The sequence below is a fragment of the Anticarsia gemmatalis genome, chromosome 30, assembly GCF_050436995.1.
Source record: "Anticarsia gemmatalis isolate Benzon Research Colony breed Stoneville strain chromosome 30, ilAntGemm2 primary, whole genome shotgun sequence".
Classification (NCBI taxonomy): domain Eukaryota; kingdom Metazoa; phylum Arthropoda; class Insecta; order Lepidoptera; family Erebidae; genus Anticarsia; species Anticarsia gemmatalis.
This window is the reverse complement of record NC_134774.1, coordinates 3,245,534-3,260,191: the sequence shown is the minus strand read 5'-3', so window position 1 is coordinate 3,260,191 and position 14,658 is coordinate 3,245,534. Positions and strand designations below refer to the sequence as shown.

At 36.9% G+C, this 14,658-nt stretch overlaps 2 protein-coding genes across 2 annotated transcripts; both read left to right on the top strand.

The window, feature by feature from the left end:
- Positions 1 to 289: 289 nt before the first annotated feature.
- Positions 290 to 4,997, top strand: LOC142985624 (uncharacterized). The gene is made up of 4 exons (XM_076133908.1): positions 290 to 488; positions 1,897 to 2,672; positions 3,281 to 3,385; positions 3,816 to 4,997. Exons 2-4 carry the CDS (start codon positions 2,139 to 2,141, stop codon positions 3,963 to 3,965), a joined length of 789 nt encoding a protein of 262 aa, XP_075990023.1. The 5' UTR covers positions 290 to 488; positions 1,897 to 2,138; the 3' UTR covers positions 3,966 to 4,997.
- A 1,604-nt stretch (positions 4,998 to 6,601) lies between these two features.
- Positions 6,602 to 11,653, top strand: LOC142985376 (uncharacterized). Its single transcript, XM_076133503.1, has 6 exons — positions 6,602 to 6,669; positions 7,779 to 7,886; positions 8,694 to 8,831; positions 9,693 to 9,875; positions 10,882 to 11,103; positions 11,481 to 11,653. Exons 1-6 carry the CDS (start codon positions 6,627 to 6,629, stop codon positions 11,651 to 11,653), a joined length of 867 nt encoding a protein of 288 aa, XP_075989618.1. The 5' UTR covers positions 6,602 to 6,626.
- Positions 11,654 to 14,658: the final 3,005 nt, after the last annotated feature.

Below are 14,658 nucleotides of genomic sequence, written 5' to 3'. Positions count from 1 at the left end.
AATTTTATTTTTGATCCATTCCTGAGCTTGTAATCAGAGATCTTTACGCTGCGATCGTATACACTACTGTGACCGCACATTTATAAAATACGCAAGTATACGGTCCATCTACCCCTAAATTTTGTGATAAAACAAAATCCTAAAACCGCAAATACCTTAATCATAAAAACTAAATCACATCAAAACAGTTTTCTCCCAATGCTACCTCACTTTTCTACCACACTTCACAATAATTTCACAATGGCAACATTCTCGAAGTTCGCGATTGCGCAAAGCTTACATTGCGAGGACCTCTGAAAAAAGTCGTAGGTCGGCCGCCGCCGCCCCAGCGCCGCTGTGACTCAGTATCGATTTGAACACAAGCCATAAAATACAGTGTTTTGATAACAATGTCTAATTTGTGCTTTGTGTGTTCGAGCGCAGATCGCGAGTTGACACCATTGAGTAATATCACCAAAGAATCAGTCTACTTCCAATGGTTTGATAAAGTAAGTTGTAGTTTGATGGAAACTAGTTTTGTGGTGATTTCTTTTAGCGTGTGAATTTTCATTTTTATTTGTCGAAATGTTTTCATTTCTATTGCTTTTTATGTTATGTGGAAGTGCGGAGTCTTTTAATACGAGTAATTTAATCCCTTTTCTTACAAAGGGATCTCCTATATAATATCGTTTTATCAAAAGTCTATAGAAATTGAAATAAACGTATTTAATTAATATTCAGCCGGTTTTTGTGAAAAGGCCTATTTTTGGTCCCCTCGGTAGATTGTTACTTATTCATTTAGAAACTCGTGCCAGTCATCACGTCATCTCAGTTTGGGCCTTCCGTCGCCGGCCATCTTGTGGCCGCCATTTCGTGGCGATGTTAGCGCATCCGAGTGCATTCGGTAAACATGTCCGCCTCAATCCCACTTTAGCCAAGCTGTATTTTCGCCTACATTTGGAGTTGAGTTCCGAATTAAAGACGGATTCGTCTTTATTCTTAGAATGCTAAGTAAGCTCCATACTGCCCCGACAGTTGAAAGGACGCATATAACATTTTTGTTCAAATTGAGTTATGTATATTGTCGGATTCTGCAAAAAAGGCGCACATACCATTTTTTTTTGTCGCTCCATTAAAGTTTTATCTTAGCTGAATAAAGCTCTCTTATATGCGTTGTGACACTTTTATAAAGATTTTTTTTAACCGACTTCAAAATAGGATAAGGTTCTCAATTTAACTGTATGTCTTTCCACTACCATTGCATCGCGCCACGCTGCTATCATTGGATCGGTCTTACAGTTTTGAGTTCGATTCCCACACGGACCAATTATATGTTCAATTCACAAATTGTTATTTCGGATCTAGTTCTACTTTGTATCTGTTGTTTGTAAGAAGTTTGCAAGAACAATTCTTAATGCAGGAGTTGTATTCAAAATACCTTAGTAAATAATGTCAGAAAACTCCAATAATACAAAAAAAAGCTATGAAAATAAGTGTGGAATGATTTTTCTTTTGTGCTCACCGGTCGGTAAACTATCCGTGGGTTAAGCAACCTTTGGCGCGGTCATTCTATAGATGGGTGACCGCATAGTGGAATTTGAACTGAGCGTCTCCGTGCTTCGGAGGGCACGTAAAAAGTCGGTCCCGGTTATTGTCTACTAAGATAACAGTCGTTAAGCCACGTCAAAGGCCTTCGGGCTTGAACAACTTTGACACTAGGTTGTAGGTTGACCACTAACCATACAATAGATAGATAGATATAATAAGTCCTTCCCGCCTGATACAGGTTAACTTAGTTCAGGGACCCACAACCATTGTCATCAAGTAGTTTTGAGACGTAATGTAATTTATACTGTATGAAATTAAGTGTTTTGAATACTTATATGATTAAAAATAATAATGGTTGTTTCTTTTCAGGGCGTACTGAAGGTGATCATGATTTGTTTCGAATGCCAAGCTTTGTTTAAAAAGATTGAGATTTTCAAGACCCAAGTGTTGATATCTCAGAAATTAATGATCGCTCACGAACAAGTTGGCTGGTGGCTGGATTAAAACAGCAATTACATTTTATTTTCTACACAAGTTATAATTATTTATACCTCTTTGATTTTTAACCAAAAAGTATTTTTCAAAATTATCTCTTACTAGTAAAACTACGTATGATTTCATTTACAAAATATAATAATGAAATTGAAACTTTTGATAAAGAAAAAAAAATAGATAATGTCAAGGATATGCATAGAGGCAAGACTGGAATTAAAGAAGTATATGATATTGAAAAAACTGGCAACAAAATTATTGGTCTTAATGTTGGATCAAAGACTGTCAAACGTTTGTCCAACATTACTGTTGATTTTGTTCTAATAAAAAGAGAAACTAATCTAGACAACACTTCTCCGGAGGCCAACGTTTGCCCCAATGTACCAAAAAAACATTTGCCAAAAATTTTGAACAATATTTATTCCAAAGAAACAAAACAAGAAGATGTTTTAGCAAACCTTAGCACAAACAAGAAAACGAATAGAGTCGCCAAAGACAAAGAAAAATTTGGAGTATTAAAACTGACTAAACAAGAAATGTTGAAGAACAGAGAAACGGATAGAGAGGCTTCGAGATATAAATCTGATACATGCATTAAGGGATATTACGATGAAGGAAAATATCAGAGGCCTGTGAAAGAAAAACATGACAAAGTAAGTACTTATTAAAACCCACTTTCTCATCATACGAAGCTATTTGAGACCCCATCCGAGTATATTTGCAGACATTCGGCTAATCTTCCCACTTTCAAAAACTAAATTGAAATCGCTGCATCCGCTCAGGAGTTATGATGCCACAGACAGACAGACAGACACACACACAGAGACAGACACGTCTAACTTATAACACCCCTCTTTTTGCGTCAAGGGTTAAAAATACGTCGCATTGGGGTCCGCTCCTAAACACAAATAGTCTAATTAAACAAGCAAGGTCCCTGTCCGGTTTTGCTGCCCAGCTAGGCTGATTTATACTGAACCAAATATGTGTGTTGCAATTCAAAACGATGCCAACGATAGAAAATCGCGGTACAGTCGCTCGATTCTCTACTATTGTCGACTACCGACAACCGGCTTGTCATCGAGAAATTTTGTATGAAAATCTTTGACGGGCATCGTAGGAATTATTTTGGCAGTACATTCTAAATGTCAAACTTTCGGTACTCGACAATACCGATTGTACAGAATCACGCTACAGGACCCTGTTGACACTTAACATTACAGTTAATTATTGTAATTGTTACAAAGTGTAATTATTGTTGCAGAGCCTCGCAGCGCGTGATCGTCTTAAGTGTCACATACTGGAAAAGCACGAAGGCGTCTCGAAGCCGAGAGACAAGATTTGTTCTGACTGCAGTAAAGCAATCGCGGTGAGTATTACTTTAGTCTCTTTACTCATATGTATATGAGAGTGTGTGTGTGTGTGTGTGTATATATGTGAGAGAGAGAGAGAGGGGGGGGGGGTAGACCTTATTTTTAACGACGCAAGCCAATTACCCTAGTTCTAATTTCAGTAAGTCTCATACAGCAGACGATATTTTTAACGTTTTTTATACATGGTACAGAACCTTTTCTTTGTGAATCTAACTTACAATAAATTGGATTGTTTTTAGGATTCCATACCTTATTACTATGACTTCACTGTCTGACTATGAGACCGTATCTCATGAACCGTAAAATTTTGACAAAACATTTCAAATCCAGCCGTCGCTTTTCTTAGTATCCTAGTCGATTTTAGTACTTTGATGACAATGTGTGAGAGAAAATAAAATAATTAATTATTTATCTTTGTATTTACAGAAACGCAGTACACTGGCCAACTACATCCGCACACACCGGGACGAGCGGCCACACGCATCTTTGCGACGGGAGCTTCGCACAAAAGAGTGGACAAACATGACCGCTCCACCGACACAGCTAGCGACGAGCTTAAAAAATAAACCTAATTAATGTTTATTTTTAAGCCATTACACTGCTAGGTCTCCTCAATGAGGGAAGGGTTAGGCCTTGAGTCCACCACGCTGAGCTTTTACTGTCCCACTGCTGGGCAAGAGTCTCTTTCTACGGGAGGAGTTAGGCCTTACGTCCACCACGCTGTTAAAGTGCGGTTCGCGAACTTTGCACGCCCTCTAGAAATGTATTAAACTTTAGGCATGCAAGGTTTCGTCACAATGTTTTCCTTCACAGTTTGAGCAAGTAATAATGTCTATAACTCGTAATAATGTAACAGCCAGTCGCGATTCTCTACCACTATCGAGTACCGACAACCGGCTATCTATCGAAAAATGTTGCATGACAGTCGGTTCAGCGCCTCTAGCGGTCATCGTAAAAACTACAGCAGTACATTTTAAATGTCAAGTTCTCGATACTCAAAAGTACCGATTGTGGAGAATCGTGCTACTGTTTCACAGTTTTATATTTAAGTAGATAAACTATCTACTAATTGAATGGACGGCAAATGTATGAAACAACTGAAGCTGAAAGCCAGTTAAAAAGACAAATTTAATCTCTGTTCTTCAATATAAAAAGTTGTAAGATCTATGCAAAACAAAGTCAGTTTTTTCAGTCTCTATGTATGTAAGGAACGTTTATTATAAAGTTTTTATAAAAGGCGCTTGTAGCCAGTTGCGCTCACCGGTCGGTAATCGATCGGTGGGTTAAGCAACACTTTTCAAGGTCATTCCATAGATGGGTGACCGAATATTCGAATTTAAAAAAACGTCTCCGTGCTTCGAAAAGCACGTTTCGTTTAGATTGTTGTCTATAAGACAACAGTCGTTAAGCCATGTCAAAGGCCTTTCTGGCGGCTTGAACAAATTTGACAATTAAATTAATAAAAATAAAAATTGGTTAAACTTGAAGTGATTAAATCATTATTAAAATTGTTTTAAATAAATATATTAATTTGTATCTCACAAGTATAACATATCTAATTAATGTATTTAATTTGTTTATTTTAATAAATAAAGACCTTTTATCCCATTTTTGTTGTTTTATTACAAAGCTCTTTATTAGTACTGATTAATGCAAAAGTATTTTGAACTGAATCTGGGGACACGGCAGTGCCCAAATAAAAAAATATTTTAAAAATTAAAAAAAAAAACCCCTACAAACTTTTCGTCTTTTTGCTCAATATTAAAAAAGGCAACAAGGTAGACGCTTCAAATATTTGACATAATTTTTTTTCACACACAACTTTTGCACGAAGAGGTTGTTATATTTAACTACTTTTCCTAATACAGTCTTGCTTCTGAGTGTCGGATTCTTCTTAGAATAAAAAGAGTGGCCAGGAGTTTGTTGGCAGCTCTTCTCATTGGCCCTACCTTCCGAACTGGCGGTAAATTCACTCTCTGTATCATTGACTATCATAAGTGTCAGCATTTGACCTATATGAATAAATGATTTGATTTTGAATTTGATATTCTACCCTAGGCCTACACAGCTTTCTAAATGCGGGTTGAAGAAATGTATATCTTGAGTAAGCAAATCAACAATCGCAAATTATTGAAAAATCCACCTTAATTATCTAGATTATTTCTCGAAATGGAGAACATTAAAATTGAATTTTTAATACCATATTACAGCTTTTTTTTTAGTTTAAATATAATTTATTTAAATAGTTTAATGTGAAGTTTAATGTTTAGTTTAATTTAGATATTATGTATTTTTTCTTTATTTTTTAAGTTTTTGTATAATATAAATACTTCGTTGATTAAAATTGTCCCAATGCATGCCGTGGCAACTTTTAAGTAAAACAGCTCTAAGCTAATATTATGAAACATGTTTGTAAACTTTTTACTAGTGTATGTTTTGTAAGTTGTCCTTAATAAATAAATAAATAACACCTGTAGTAACTATAGCTTTCGAGAAATCGATAAGTAATCGCTACGAACCTGCAAGGCCGTCAACAGGAAGTATTTCATGTTATAATATCATTTACACACGCCTATTAATTTGTTCTAATCATATTTGTTTTTGTTCAGACCATTCTGATACGGGAATGGAATATTTTTCGCACGTGTACAATATGCATCAAATAGCATTGAACTCAAGGCCTTTCAATTAAATTCGAGAGGAGACTCTTGCCCAAAAGTGAGAGAGTAATGGCCTGTTGGGTTTAAAAAGCTACACATAATTTTACAGTATATGAGAATTAAACATGCATAAATATGCTCAGTGGTTGAGGTGAACGTCGCGCCTCTATCATTGTCGTCAGGAGTTGGTTCGAATTCTATACGACATAGATATTTTCACTTCTCATATTGTACAGCGCAAAGGCAGATGTTACTTAAAACCTATAATTGAGCGCCCAAATTCGAACGATTTGTGCAATCTCTTTTTATATAAGTCCGAACTTTCATTGCTTAAGATTAAAGAAATCTCTAATTTCACTCTCTACAGTTTTCGTCATAAAATTAATTATAACGCATTTTTTTTTAAATGACCAAATCAACAACCTCCTCCGTTTTAGAAGTTGGTTAAAAAGCTCGTGTAGTTATCGCTTGTGGTCTCAGGCGGGGTCTTTATCTACTTATTTACTGGTATATAAAGCGGAATTAGCTTAGAGTTTCATTAATAATTAATCGTTCGTGTTAGAAACACTTTGACATTATGTTAAAATTCGTGTTTGCCGTCGTCTTACTTGTTCTTGCTGGTAAGTGTCAAACAATTAGCTTTTATTTGTTTAAATAATTTGATGTTATAGGTATGTTATTATTACAAAAAAATATGAAAATTGCATTTATAATTGTCCATAGTTAAACGGAAACGATCCAACCCACACAGACGTAGTTTCGAGATATTTAACTTTAAAATTCAGATCGTATTCCGTCATTGATTCTCCACTTTAACTTTGGGGACTAACTCAGGTCTATAACTTCATGGCGGGTTTGAATTTTACTTGGATTGTTTTCGTGATATTAAAATTTTAACTTCAAGGAGTGTTTTAATAGTGTGGGTTGGATCCTTTCCGTTTAACTATGGCCAATTTTTAAGCAATATAAATTATATAGAAGCTAGAATCTAGACATAATGATAAAATTTTAATAACTCACCTTACCCTACCTTGTAAAAATTGCAATGTCTGAAAAAGGTTACTAAGTTTGTCACGACCCTAATATAAGATCCTTTTGTATATATAACTTAGTAAGCAATAAATGATTTGAATTTTTGAATTTTAAAACCCTCAAATTTGTACGTTAATTAAATATCATGCAAGATTTCACAGATTAAACAACGTGTTTTGAATATCGTAAATAATTAATGAGGTAAGCCGATTTTCATTGACTACGTTTAATTTCAATGTATAAGAATTTAATTAAAATTTAAAGTTAGAGATATTATGTATTTATTTTCATTCAGATTTACTATAAATATATAGACACACAATAGAGCTCTTCAATAAAAGTATTTTTTACTAGACTGCGCTACAAAAATGGGGCTATTTGTTAATGCTTATAACTATATTCGTAACTGCACGTTTGGCGCCGTGGTTTAAGTGGCCACCTCGCCGCAATAACCGTAACGCCGCGTGTGGTGGGTTCGAATCCCACCCGGGACCAATATTTGTGTGATGAGCACGAGGATTTGTTCTCAGCCTGGTTGTTAATTTATCTATATAAGTATGTATTTAGAAGTATATAAGTATGTTTATCAGTTGTCTGGTTAACATAGTACAAGCTCTGCTTAGTTTGGAATCAGATGACCGTGTGTGAGTTGTCCAAAAATATTTATTTAAATATTTATTTATTTATTATTTATTAGATGTGACGTACGGCAAGTTTGAGTATCGTGATCAGCTCGAGGGTTGGATCGGGCCGTTCAAAGCGGCAGTCACTTACAGAGAAGCTTCACATCGATGCCACGCGAGAGGTAACATTCAACATCTTTATATACATACATACTTATATAATTCTTCTGTAAGTGTGTATGTCACTGAACTTCTCTTAAACGACTGGACCGATTTCGATGAAAATTTTTGTGTGTGTTCAAGGAGATCTAAGAATGGTTGAGATTATTAAAAAAAGTTTAAAATTTTCAAATTAAAGACGTGTAGACAGGACAACGTCTATCGGGTCCGCTAGTCTTTACCTAAAATAAAAATGTAAAATGTCTTCAGTTTACCGCATAGGTATAGGTACCAACTTATTTTTTTTAATACCCAAATTCGTCATGATCCTTGACAAAACAGTTGGGAGGTTAATTTCTCAAAAACACTAATCTTGCAGTAACTATTAACTAAGCTGGGCTTAGGCGACCATTGAAACCGATCAACTGTGCAAAACTGCACGTTTGGCGCAGTGGTTTAAGCGGTCACCTCGCCGCAATAGCCGTAGCGTCGCGTGTGGTGGGTTCGAATCCCACCCGGGACAAATCTTTGTGTGATGAGCACGAGTATTTGTTCTGAGCCTGGATGTTAATTTATCTATAAGTATAAGTAATAATAAGTATGTATTTAGAAGTATATATAACTATGCTTTGCTTAGTTTGGAATCAAATGACCGTGTGTGAGTTGTCCAATAATATTTATTTTATTTATTTATTTAACTTTGTTTGTACTGTTCAAGTGGACAATACACAGGTACTCACTATTCCTTCACTCTCATAGTCCGGTGTGACAGAAAAAAGTTAATTTAGTTATTTTTTCTTTAGTAAATAAATGGTTATTCTGATTTCTAGGTTCAGTGGTAGCGTCTCCGATCACCGCTGACCTATTGAAAGAGATAAAGAGCATCATATCATCACAGAAACGTTCTTCCTCCTTCTACATTGGAACCATCGCCAAGGGGAACCCTCCACGCTTCGAGTCCGAAGAAGGTACGTAGAGTTTCACACTCAGTTAAATTAATAAGTAGATAACTAGATCATAGGTTTTTATAGACTACAACCCGATTACATCATAGTTACTGCAATTTTATATTTTTTTTCTGTTTATTAACTGTCTTTGGACCCGCGAACCATCTTTCTAAAACTTATGAAAATCAGCTAGCCAAATCAAAGGGCAATAAATATCAAAGGCTCACCGAGTTTAGTCTTCCCTACAAGTCTATTGTGGTTCGTAATTGAATCGCAACGCGAAAATGCGTCGTACCTCAGACTAATATCTAAGACTTGGATAGCCCTTTTGAAAAAGAGCTTTAAATCGATTACAGATTTTTTGTTTTATTTGATGTTTTTCATTCCTATATCAAAATCATTCATTTATTTAGGTCAAGTTTAGTCAATGATACAGAGAGTGAATTTACCGCCAGTTCGGAAGGTAGGGCTAATGAGAAGAGCTGCCAACAAACTCCTGGCCACTCTTTTTAATCGCCGCCAAATGGTTTTAACAATATTAATGCTTAGTAAGTATAAATCATTGATGATGTATGTAGCTGCTACCTACCAACACTACCAAACACACTTTGGTCATAACATCCATACTAATATTATAAATGCGAAAGTAACTCTGTCTGTCTGCTATTCAATCCCGCCTAAACTACAGAACCAATTTGCATGAAATTTGGTATGGAGATACTTTGATACCCGAAAAGGACATAGGCTATATATCATCACGCTACGACCAAAAGGAGCAGAGCAGCAGTAAAAAATGTTACAAAAACGGGGAAAATGTTGACCCATTCTCTCTTATGTGACGCAAGCGAATTTGCGCGGGTCAGCTAGTATAATATGTTTCAGGAGTGCCTCTATCCGAGCTAGTGTCTATCGGAGTGAATGTGTCAGTATCTGGCGAGGTGCGCGCTCTCCAGTGCCTCGTCATCAACGCACAGGGCGACGTGAGCGCGGTGTCGTGCGTCTCCCGCCTGCCATATATCTGTTTTAGAAAGCATGAACCACGCGCTGTACCGGAGTGTGATACAGGTAAATAATAATCTAAAAATATGGCCCATATTCGTAACCTCGTGAATGAGGCAAAAGAAGTTTGATGGATCGTACCAAATGACTTTGGTCTCTGCCTACCCCTACGGGAAAAAGCGTGACATTATATATCTATGTATGTATGCAAGTATGTAAATTTGGCCACGGTAGCGAGCTAACCAGGACCGGCGACATAACCTGCTCTCCGAGGCACGGAGGTCTACGACCTCAACTTCCTAACTCCCAACAATTTCTATGATTTTTCTAACAGAAAACTCAGAAAAGACTTTTCGGCCCGACCTGGGATCCAAACTCGAGACCTCTGGATGGCAGTAATTCACATTTCCGTTGTACCACTAGCCAAATAACCAAACGAAACTGAATCTTAAGTGGTGCTTAAGTATTCGCCCAAGAGGCAGACCATATACTTACCTGTTCAACAAACTATGGTTTTTAGGGAAATACCTATGTAACATGACTGAGACTTTATTATTAAGTAAATACATTAATCTTCTTTGTAAAACTATAATTAAGTCCAATAACAAGTTATTTATAAGTTATTGAAGGTCGTTTAGAAAACCTGATGAAAATAGCGTAAGAATATAATAATTAGGCCTCATGGCGCGTGTATAATACGGGTCATTGATCTGCGTGACATGACAAATTACATAAATAAATAATTAGTAGGTACTTGTTCCCAGGAGTCTCTTTCGCATCAATACTAATATTATAAACGTGAAAGTTTTTCAGTCCGTTACGCTTTTACAGTTATACCTGAACAGAATCATAAACATTGACTTGGTAAGAACACTAGCTCGATTTTCTACAGAGATTTTGACATTTAGAATGTAGGTATTAAAAAAATAGTTATCAAGTTCCCCGCTAGAGGCGCTGATCAGATTTTCATTCAAAGACATACATTTCCGTGGAACAATACTTTGATACCCTCCCACCCATCAAAGTGGTGACGTCACGAAAACTAGTTACAAAATTAGTATATGTATACCAGGGTACACTCTCCTAAACGCCACGACCAACTGCTACAAGCATCACGAGGAGGCGATCAACTACGACGAGGCGACCATGACGTGCGAGCTGGAGGGCGCCTACGTGACCGTCGTCAACCACGCGGAGGAGCAGCGCGCCGTGTGCCGCCTCACCAGCGCTGACGCTATCTTCTATGTGGGGTTGAGGGATGTGGACGGGCAGGGCCATTGGAAGAGCATTGATGGTGAGTCGTCTAACGCAGTGGTTTAAGCGATCACCTCGCCGACAACCGTAGCGCCGCGTGGTCTAAGCCATTGAAGACGAAGTGGATTCATCAGACATTCTGTTTTTGTTGCTAATAGGTATCAACAAATTTAACTATAGTTAGACGTCAATCAATTTTAAAGGTTTGTACCAACATTGCGCTAACTAGACTTATTTACTAACAAAGCAAAGAAAGGCAAAGCGTCAAAAATAAAAAGACTTTCGAGGGAAACTTTAAGACCTAGTTTTCAGAATACGTCCAGTGCGTTGACGGTCCTCGAAGTCAGCCTAGGGCGCCACTTGCCACATGAACTCGCACCGTAGTCTTCTGTTAAATATCAATATTTTTTACAACAGGAGAGCCAGTGGAGCAATTATTCAACGTGTGGCTGTCGGGCCGCAAGCCGGCGGACGCGGAGTACCGGCACGCGTACCTGCGCTGCGCCACAGAGTCTCTCAACCTGGCAAGACGATCTCACACCTTCCCCGTGCTGTGTGAGAAGAGCCCGAGATATGTGCTGCCACACTAGACTTTGTGGTCTCCAACCAGTGGTCCGCCGGAGTCATAATATAGTCCGAGAATAATTTTAAATTTTCGGGATGATTACTACACTTTATTTTTGATATTCTTACATAGTGGTCCCTGCTAGCAAGAATAATACAAAAGTGGTCCCGGACTAGGAAAAAGTTTGGGAACCCCTGCACTCTAACGACCGCTGAAATTATACCTTGAGTCAGACTTAGAGAGCTCTGGCATGCACAATTGAAATAGATTATAGGATCTAAAAAGTAGTTGTATCTATATTGCATGTAAAAGGAAGGAAATAAATACTATTTAAATAACAATATTTATAACGTTTATTTATAGGAACATAATTAAAAAATCAAATAATAAATGATCGATCTTGTATTTACATAGCTAACGATCTAAGATTAAAACAAGTTTCTGTACATAATTAACTCGTTTCTTTAGTATACAAATTAAGAAATTAGTGATCTTTGCATAAAGCTTTACCAGGTTATAAATTCGGAACAAAATATACTCAACCTTAACAAAAATCTTATCTTCGTAAGAACTATCAGTCAGTCAGTCTAGCCTTTCTTCCAACTACGTTGGAGTCGGCTTCCAATGTACGTCAGGCTGGCCCGGCCCCTTGGAATTTAATAATGAGATTGTTATCAATCCAATGTACCCGGGTATACTAATATATGTAACACCTTCATTTTCAATGTAACTCTTTTTAAAAGAAATTACGTGCACTTTTTAGTGGCCGGGCCAGCCTGACGTTTTCAGCCCGGCCACCTTGTTTCCCACTAATCTACAAAAAATGCTGGCAATATTGTGCTACAGATGAACTGTACCCTATAATTTATGCATATGTAACACAAAATCGAATCCTAAAATGCAATAGCATACGAAATATTAGCGGTTGCAGGTGGCCGGGCTGAAATTATTTCGTTAATATAAAACAGTAAAACTGCAACACCTACCAAAAACTAATACCAGTACATAATGAGATATAGAGATATAGAATACATGTAACGCTTTCATTTTAAATTATAATACATATTTAGAAAGAATAATCACTTGAAATTATATTTCAGCCCGGCCACCTAAAAGCGGTAATATTCCCTAAAATCTTATGCCAATTTGTACAGTAAAACCTGATACAGCTATGAAATGAAAGTTACATTCGTTTCGTTTTAGTCGTATACCTTTAAGCCTTCTGTTTGACTAGATTATCAAAATCTGAGAAACTTGCCGAAGAGTGACTATCATTTATTAACTAATTTCAGGACATTTGGTTTTGGATAGGATTTTGATAATCTAGTCAAACAGAAGGCTTAAAGGTATACGACTAAAACGAAACGAATGTAACTTTCATTTCATAGCTGTATCAGGTTTTACTGTACAAATTGGCATAAGATTTTAGGGAATATTACCGCTTTTAGGTGGCCGGGCTGAAATATAATTTCAAGTGATTATTCTTTCTAAATATGTATTATAATTTAAAATGAAAGCGTTACATGTATTCTATATCTCTATATCTCATTATGTACTGGTATTAGTTTTTGGTAGGTGTTGCAGTTTTACTGTTTTATATTAACGAAATAATTTCAGCCCGGCCACCTGCAACCGCTAATATTTCGTATGCTATTGCATTTTAGGATTCGATTTTGTGTTACATATGCATAAATTATAGGGTACATTTCATCTGTAGCACAATATTGCCAGCATTTTTTGTAGATTAGTGGGAAACAAGGTGGCCGGGCTGAAAACGTCAGGCTGGCCCGGCCACTAAAAAGTGCACGTAATTTCTTTTAAAAAGAGTTACATTGAAAATGAAGGTGTTACATATATTAGTATACCCGGGTACATTGGATTGATAACAATCTCATTATTAAATTCCAAGGGGCCGGGCCAGCCTGACGTACATGGCTTCCAGTCTCACCGGATGCAGCTGAATACCAGTATTTTACATGTAGCGACTGTCTATCTGACCTCTACAACACAGTTACCTGTGTTATAACACGATACGCCTCGGTAAGACTGGTTGTCAGACTTTCAAGCTTCTGACTACTGTTAACAACTGTCAAAGATCTTCGAAATGACAGCCGGGACCCACATAACGTGCCTTCCGAAACACGGAGGAGCTCGATACGTATAATATGATCACCCATTGTTGTTACTTAGCCACGAGCCCCTCGAGTTATTCTATCAGTCTCGGAATATTATCACAAATGGCAATTTCAAATATAAAATAATCTATACTAACTAATTAAATAAACAGTTTTTCTACTAAAGCACTTATATGAAGTAGTGTTTTAAAATTGTCTTTTTTTAACAATAAGACAACTCCCGCAATAACGATAGCCGGGTCCCGACTGAGCGAGCCGCCTCGCGGGGCAATATTTCGGTCCCGCTCATTTCGGTCTGAAAGAAAAGAGACCTAGATATTGCCTCGCGAGGCTGCTCGCTCAGTCAGGACCCGGCTGACTCCTCTTCTGTAGATAAGTCTTGAGAGTCGGTTACTGATCATATACCTCTATAACCCTGTATAGTGTATACATACAACCTTATAATAATACCTTAAAATAAAACAGTCTTTTTAAACAATTTTTCAACGAGCAGGATCAACAAGAATATCTATCTGGGGGCACGGAAGTGCCCCCGCAAGTCGAGCAAAAAAAAAGCGGCACGGCCGTAACATCCTTTTCTCGAAGCAATTCGAGCTATTTTTGACACCCCTATAATTTCGTTGTGGATAACACAAGAAGCCTGGATTTTCAGCAACTAATCAGTCATTGTATAAACACGGTATATTTAAAATTTCAGTCAATTTGAACCAGTAGTTTAAGAATGACAACTTGTTAAAATTTTGAATTTTGTCACTCACTGATTCACTGACTCACTGACTCACCGATCATCAAAAGTCTAAGGTACTTCTAGCAGATTTAGAAGCTTAAAATTTAGAATACAAATAGGGTTTAGTGTCTTAATCATGGGAAAAATTTAATATTTTCTAATTTCGGT